The sequence below is a fragment of the Gymnodraco acuticeps genome, unplaced genomic scaffold (genome assembly GCF_902827175.1).
Source record: "Gymnodraco acuticeps unplaced genomic scaffold, fGymAcu1.1, whole genome shotgun sequence".
Classification (NCBI taxonomy): Eukaryota; Metazoa; Chordata; class Actinopteri; order Perciformes; family Bathydraconidae; genus Gymnodraco; species Gymnodraco acuticeps.
In genome coordinates, this window is record NW_022989768.1 from 2,987,225 (window position 1) to 2,995,936 (window position 8,712).

General features: G+C 42.0%; 1 protein-coding gene across 1 annotated transcript; it reads right to left on the reverse strand.

Moving 5' to 3' along the window:
* Positions 1 to 99: 99 nt before the first annotated feature.
* Positions 100 to 8,379, reverse strand: lamp1a (lysosomal associated membrane protein 1a). The gene is made up of 9 exons (XM_034219523.1): positions 7,978 to 8,379; positions 4,301 to 4,407; positions 3,985 to 4,204; positions 3,529 to 3,690; positions 3,239 to 3,444; positions 2,603 to 2,728; positions 2,434 to 2,500; positions 2,183 to 2,350; positions 100 to 1,138 (listed from the first exon to the last, which is right to left on the reverse strand). The coding sequence occupies exons 1-9, from the start codon at positions 8,030 to 8,032 to the stop codon at positions 999 to 1,001; spliced, it is 1,251 nt and encodes a 416-aa protein (XP_034075414.1). The 5' UTR covers positions 8,033 to 8,379; the 3' UTR covers positions 100 to 998.
* Between the last annotated feature and the right edge of the window lie 333 nt (positions 8,380 to 8,712).

Consider the following 8,712-nt stretch of genomic DNA (forward strand, 5'->3'; position numbering starts at 1 on the left):
GATATCAAAATGTTATTTCACCGTTCCTAAATAACCCTGCATTGATCCCAGCTCTGAGTATTAGGTGTAACATACCACACACTCAAAAAGATATATCAGTGCTGGAGTTTTAAGATTTTAATGAACTTTCAGTAGGATGCATAATAGAAAACGAGATCAAACCATTTTCTATAAAAATAAAAGATCAAATCACAATTTATATTAACACATCTTTCAAGAGAGAGTCGGGGAAAGCAAGAATGGAAAAAGAATCCATGCACCTTTTCACTTGGGATTTTGAATACATTTTAGTAATGCGAAGTCGCACTCTGTGTCGAACCACAACACATTGTTCACACAAAGCAGCTCTGCACATAACAATAACCCGACTGTTAAATAATCAGAATGAAACTGCCTCAGTGCGCTTTGGGGACAGTCTTCTTCACTGTGGAGTATTATGGCTGGAAAACAATAAGAGCTTTCCCTTTTCTTGGCGCAGGATTATCTTTAGCTCATAAGCTTTAACAAATAATAAGCATTCAGGAGTAACTCCACCTAACTTTAAAAATGTTTTTACTTGCACACAAATTCCTCTTTATTTGTATGGGGTATTTCATGATGTTTTATAAATAATGACAGATAAAACCAGCAATTCAACCAAATCCTAGAACTTAATGGAACAAAAGAAAACCGCTTACAATGGACTTGCCACAACAAATTCAAACTGCCTCCCTCAGTGATTCTCTGAAGACTCATCAAGTTGCACACCGTCTAAAACTAGCAGGTCTTTGGCTTCTCATCATCTCACAGAGAAAGTGAAAGAAAAATATCCAGAGGTCACATAGGATATGCAAAAACATGCACTCTCGCCCCAGAGTAACTGCTTTCCTTCAGTCATGCTCGTGTCCACAGTGTATTACTAGCTCTTTCTCACACGCTGGTTCACGCGCTGTTCCGCCCCCCCCCCCCCCCCCCCCCCCCCCCAGTCTGTCAGGCTGAAGTGAAATGAAGGGGTCCACTCAGATGGTCTGGTATCCAGCATGGCTCCGCTTCCTTCCTATTAGATAAGCGATGAGGACGATCAGCACCAGGCCGGCCAGAGCTGCTCCGACGATGATGGGGATGAGCATCAGGTCCTGGTCCATCTGACACTCCTCCGCTGGAGACAAACAGGACAAGTTTGTGTCACATTGCAGAATTTTGGATCTATATATTATTATGGTTGACCACTTCTATTGCCTTTTTTAAATATTGAAATGCAACTTGAATTGAGGGAGGGTGCTTGAGTCCTGCTCAATATTCAAATGGTTCTGGTTTTGTGATTTTTTGTGGTTGTTTCATCAGTTGGAAAAACGACCAGTGTGGATGAGCATAATGCAACAAAAAAAAACGATTAGAAGAATAGCTTTACATTTTGTGGCATGTGGTAATTCACTTTCCTACCAAGAGTTAGATGAGAATACTACTTCAATGTCAGTCCCTTAAAGGTGGGGTAGGTAAGTTTCAGAAACCGTCTCGAGTGTGCACTAAAATGTGAAAGTACACAGCCGAAAAGAATCCGCCCCTTCCTTCAGACTTCCTTACAGAGCACCTCCTCCAACACACATGAACGCGCACATGACGTCAGCAGACTGGTGAAAGTGGCCGCCTGTTGCTGGCGAGTCGTTGAAGTACTGCTGCAATGCACGCCCAATGAGGGCACGAGATACATTTGTGCGTGCACGAGATGGAAGGCTGACAGGGCGGCAATCCAAACGGATTGGTCGTGCTTTTTACAGTACCACGGCTTCCACAGATGACATTTTTTTATGGATTTTTTGTCAAAGCACGTAAGATATTCATTGCTATCGGGATGTTAAGAGCATTCCATAGAATATAACAAAAAGTGTATCTCGAGCCGGTTTCTCAAACTTACCTACCCCACCTTTAAGTTGTCCCTAAAGTCGTGATTATAAGTGGTTACATGCTTTATTTATTTTTATTAAGTGGTTTTAATCTTCTCATCCAACTCTTATATTCTCACTGTAAGAAAGGAGTTTTCTGTTAAATATGCGTACTTCTTCTTCCAACATGTTAACAATATGTTAACTGCAGTGGTCTGCGGTGCATCTGTGAAATGGCACTTTGCAGAGGGCAACCTACTCCTCCTAACAAACAACAAGGCCATCACCTCAGCAGGGATGGTTACACAAAGTATTTGTACCTGTATCAAACTGGTCAGTGGTGACTTGAAATGGCTGGACCTGCAGTCTGAATGTGTTGAGAGAAAAGCTTGGCACCACAGCCAGAGTCTGCTCTGCGTTGCACATGTAGGAGCGTCCCAGGGTGCTGCGCAGGTAGTCCAGACTGCTGTTACTGGCAGAGATGGGAGCTGTGGAGAGGGAAAGATCAGAGTTGAATTAAGCTAATCAGAGCCAAGACAAAAAGTCATGTTGCATCTGACAAATGACGTACCAGTGGCATCAGCCCTGTCAGCCAGCAGGGTTATTCCACTCAGGTGGTACTTCTTGCTCGTGGAGTTCTGAGGAGACAATTTGAATGAAAGAAAATGTGTATCCACACACTCAAATGGAAACACATTGACTATAGAGCAACCTGCTCAACAGGCGCAGGAAGATCTTACCAGAGTAAAGGTGAAGTTGAGCGTGGTGATTTGCTCCTGTGTCAAAACCAAGGAAGCACTGCTGGCTTCACATGAGCCTGATGAAGTTGTCAGATTGGGAGTCAGGTTTAATAATTCCTGGACAGTCTGGAAAAGTAGACAAAGATACATTTTGTTTACTTGAGGGTTATTATACATAATAGACTGAAGGGGGGAGGTTTCTAAACCTTTGCAAATAAAACCAAATGATGTGCACTAAAACTAAACATCAAATGCACCCCTAACAGCACCACCAAGCCCTTGATTCACAAAAATCAGCACTTCAAACTCGACGCAGTTAAAGTGCTAGATGTTTTGCTGTCTCTACAAAAGTACGCACTCGGCGGCATACATGGAAGTTAAATGTTGTTCTTATCAAAATATATAATAGGGGAGATAAACCATTAAGGATGTAATAACCAGTAATCCGTTCTCAATCCTGGGCTAACATTATCTCCCCCTTTTCTGTCACTTCATTGCATTCAGGAGATGGAAGTGGCTCTCTGGCTAAAACTGACAGGTGCGAATGGTGCGCACTCCATTGTGCTCTCAGCGGCCATTCTTCATCAACTCGCCAGACAACATGTTTATTGTGTTGCTTGTGAAGCTAACCGTTACCTTATTCTGAGAATGAGAGAAATAGGTGAAGTTGAGCTGCAGTCCCATTTGGGCCAGGAGACACTGAGTGCCGTTGCCCTTGTTCACAAAGTAGGTGCCTCGCTCAGGTGTTCCTGGGGGGGTGGGGGCTGGAGCTGCGGTTGTTGTTGTTCCGGCAGTGGTAGGTGGAGCTGTAGAGCTGGTTGGATCTTCCATGCATATGCTTTCTGTGATGAAACAAATTATAAAGAAATGTGTAATCCACCATCAAGAAGCAGGTCAGAATAACCCACAATCCCTCCCAGTGGTACCTGTTGGACTCAGCTCGTTTCCTGGCATGTACGCCTCCAGCCTCATGTCAGAGAAAGTGACAGTCGCTCCACCTACTACAAAAGTGGAGGGGCTCACGCAGTGGTAGGTGGTGTTGATCGTCGCCGAGATCCCAACTGAAGCTGACACCACAGTGATTACACCTGGGACAAAATCAAACATAAGAAATCAATATGGTGCCTGAGGGGTATAACTGCATATGTTGTTTTAATGTAAATTCACTAGGAGGATTAAAATGTGTATAAACTTGCTAGTTGCAGAAAATATAAGCACACACTTTTGCTCCTTTTTTTTCACCATAAATAAAATATTTTCTTCACTTACTTCATATATTAAAATATGGTGTGAATTGTATTGTCAACACAAGGATCGCGTACATTTTACCACACCACACAAACTGCACTGCGCTGGACGTTTTGTTGACATGTTTTTCTCACCTGAGCTGTTGGCATCAGGAAAGGTAGAAGTGTCGCTGAGGTTGTACTGCAGCGTCAGGTTAGCCACACTGTACAGGCTCCCATTGGTCGAAAAGCTCAGCCCGAGCGCGTGGCCGGGCCCGAACACGGCCACCAGCCACGGGGAGCTTTCCTCTGTGCCACAGGAGCTGCTGGCTGTATCCACCGTGGTGGAGTCGGGAAGAGGGAACTGCACGGTTCTCTGAGGAAAGAGAACCCAAGTTTACAATCAGATACATATCAAGGTAAACAATATTAAAGCTTTGGGAAATGATTATACTGTGTTCACTGTACGTACTGTGCTGCTGGAGGTGTTGTATGTGACGGAGAAGGATGCAGAGAGCTCAGCCTTAATGCAGGTGGAGTTCCCTTCCTTCACTTCAAGGGTAACAGCCTGAATGCAACCTTTGGAGGAGAACAGGGAGGCCAACAGTGACGATTAGGCATACAGAAGACACAGTTTAATTCATACCTGGGTTGGTGCATGTTTTCATGAAAATGCATAAGGACACGATTCTTCAATGTCTTAAACCACATGTGTCAAACTCAAGGCCCGGGGGCCAAATCAGGACCTTAGTGGATTGAATTTCGGCCCGCAGGATCATTTTGAATTACTATAACATCTGGCCCGCCGGTATATTGCACGCACACCTTCACTCAATCCTGAGGGTCTTCTCCGCTCAGAGCCTGAGCCCAAACATTGATGAACTTGCACCCAAGATGAGATGCCAAGTATCTGCTTGAACTAGCATCACAGAGCAGCACACTGAGTTTCAATGTTTCCTTCTGCACTCTTTCTTCTTGCGACAACAGGGCATGTTTGTTTTTTTCTTTGAGGGAAATAGTTTTTTTGAAGCTGTTGTTGGCCTGTGGGAAAATGTAATCAAAAGAAATGACTCTGGAAAAGCTGCAGATAGAGCCATAAGAAATGAATGCAACTGATTATTTCATGTTTAATGTTGTTTTTATAGGCAATCATTTAAGCTTTGTTAGTTCCAGGTTTAATATGTGCAATAACTTCATTTCAATAAACATTGAACCCTCGACTAGTACCCATTTTTTTTATTCTACATACTAAAGAAAATACTTATTTTCAGCTGTCTTCCTCCTTTATTCTGGATAAATATACAACTTAGTGATACTACTCGAGTGTCAGATTTTCGTTAAACTACAAACATGCCACAATGATAAACAACATGTATAGATTTTTTATTTTGCAAACCACAAATTATTAATCCACAATGTGACCTGAATTGTATTCATTATCTGCATTTATATTTGACTTAAAGAATAAGTACAAATTATGGCAATGACGATTCTTACAACATAACCAGTGTTACATGGTGCCATGCCCTACATAAACAATAAAGTAGTTCCCACAGACACCATCAGGGGTCAGCAGACCCCACACACACACACACACACACACACACACACACACACACACACACACACACACACACACACACACACACACACACACACACACACACACACACACACACACACACACACACACACACACACACACACACACACACAAACACACACACACACACACACACACACACACACACACACACACACACACACACACACACACACACACACACACACACACACACACACCACACACACACACACACACACACACACACACACACACACACACACACACACACACACACACACACACACACACACACACACACACACACACACACACACACACACACACACACACACACACACACACACACACACACACAGGTGTAACTGAACCTGAGTCATTAGCCTTCATGCCTTGGAATCAGCCAACTCACTGTTACGTGTGTATGGGTGTGTGATGGTGGCTGGGATTCTCAAACATATTGTTGCAACACAATACACTAGTTTCCCAATGTTCAGACTTCCCAGAAGGTCCAGCGAGAAGTGAAAGCAGTTTGTGGTTGATGTAGGACTGCTTTTGGTTCACTTTTGAACAGCGCATGTTCTTTTATTTTAGTAATTGTGCTGAACAATATTTTTGAAATTGTATGCCACTGATAATGGTAATGATAATGTAATAATATTATATTGCACGAATAGCCTTTCAAAGTGAATTTATTTTTATTGAATAACAATTTCTTTTTTTATAAATTGAGAAAATAAAATGGATGAAACCAGACAACCAGAACAATAAATAAAATGGATCCTCTGGCTTAATCTACAAAAATTGCACTCAGTAAACATTAACAATTGTATCTATAATTAAAACATTTATCGTGACAGGCCTACAGGAGATAGATCTATTGAGAATATGTCTTGTAGGCCATAAACTCAATAAATCTATCTCACTACTCACTTATTACTGAGAGGACTGACTGAGATCTATTTTTTACACATTTTATTTATCTCATATCCTTTCCCTCACTTCCTTTTAACATGAGCTTTTCGAAATGTATTGATCACTATGGTAAAAGCCTGTGCTTCAGTCCTGTGAGGCTCTCTGTAAATCACACACTCCCTCTGCTGCTACTTTGCTGAAACTTGACCCAGATGTCACCCCTCTGTTCACCCTGTAAACACACAGCAATGGGTTTACACAACACTGCAATCTGATCATGAGGTGAGAGCGGCTGCGTGTTCAAAGTATCAAGCTGCAGAGAGCAGCAATAGACAGTCGGCGTGGAGAGGATAACAAAACAGAAAGTGACTTGACTCTGCTGCTTGAGAAGAAATGCTGCATCAGGAGGACTGAACTCTAAAGGTCACCAGGGGCTGTGGAAAAATCTAAACGGAACTCCCAACTACATCCGATGGTCAGTTTTTGAGTATTACAATACTCAATACTGCAACTACTGAACAACTTCACTGGCCTGTTTTCATGTGTCAGCATTGTGTTTGTGTGCGTGTGTGTCAGGCCAATTAAAAGGTCATAAACCAACACTGTCAGTAGGCCTCTGCTGGGCTGTGTGTGCAACACAAAGCCATATAGCGGTCATGTGAAGCTCTCAAATGGCACAACAAAGAGGCCAGCCTGCTGGTCCACAACATTAACAACACCTGGCTGATATATCAGAATCGAGTGAAATAAATCCAGGGACTGTTTTGCCATTGCTACATGAGGAAAGATGACCTTTGGATTATTTTACGACAAGGAGCTACATGAAAATGTAAAGGGCAGTGGATCCATCAATCCGTTTTTGCTTAAACTAGGAGGGATGTGTCTTTTTTAACTGGTTACTTGCTGACACTATGAGGTCCCTTATTATATTATGAAGTCAAGTCATGAATGAATATAGAACATTTCTACATCCAATGCTGGTAGTTTTTTTCCTTGCCTCATTACTAGCCAACCTTATATATTATACACATATTACTAGATATACCTGTTGCTACTACAACATACTGAGGATCATTTTTCTATTTATTTACATTGTCAATCATCATTCTTCTGAATTTCGTCAGGATAGTTTATTTAGTCAATTGTCAACTAACTTATCAAATATCGAAAGAATTGTCCAAAGTGACATCTTCAAATAGTTTTGGTCTTTTTAAGTCACAAAAGAGTCAAATTATTTAAAAATATTTTATATTATAAACACATTTTTCTGCACAATGATAACTGTTAATGTTTAAATACTTTAAGTACATTTTTCTGATAATACTTTTGCACTATTACTTAAGTAAGCTTTTGAATGCAGGAAGTATTTTGACAATAATGTATTGGCACTTTTACTCAAATGCATCTGGATATTTCTTCCACCACTGTGTCTGACCATCAGTTCACACTCTGACAGTGTTATAATGAAAGACAAGGGGGAGGGGTCCCATGTTGAGAAGTTGTAACTAGAATTTGATCAATCGATACAAAAGTTTCCATCCATTCGATTAATCGACTGATGGAACGTTTAGCATTGAACTTCATGTTGTCACTAACGGACACCACAACAGACCAAGGTTATGTTGTGTTTTGTGACATATAAAACTCACCTAAAACCGCAAACCAGGCGATGATAAGCGCGGCGGAAGAGTAATAGACTCTCATCTTTTCCGGTCACAGTCCTCCTCTTTCTTTCCTGGGTAATAGATGGCGTCGAGCACACAAAGGTGGTGTTGTGTCGGCGATGCGGGCGCAGGTGGGTCTACGCGACGTACTGCACTTGACTTGACGGAGCGTTAGCTTAAAGCGAGGCGTCACTGTTGTTGTTGTTTGCGTGTATCTGCTGTCCAAAGATGCAGGAACCCGTTGTTTAGTAATCCTAAATCACGTCCTGCTGGTATTCTCTCGGTAAACGCGTTTAGCTGTCGGTCATACAGCCACACAGACTGAATAAACCATGTCTCGTCAATCGTCATGTGAACTGGTAGCAGTAAGAGCCACCCACCCAGTCACGTGAGCCACCCCCCCCTCTCCTCTTTCTTTCACGAGCTCTATCAAAGGCAGTCCTAATAAACTGTCTTCGGCTCCATTTACATGAACGTCACAATGTAGTCCACAGAGAGTAACAGTGTAATGCATTGTTTACTATACTGCGTTTGAAAAACATGACTAATTAAGAAGTTACATAACTGTGTACATAATGACGAGTGGGTGTAAAGAGAAACATAATGAGACAAATAGTGCACTTCCAGGAATAATATTACATTTCTCCTTCGGGGAAATCACACAAGCTACATGTGCCAAGGCTACAAAAAATAATAACGAGGGAGGAGGGAAACACCAAA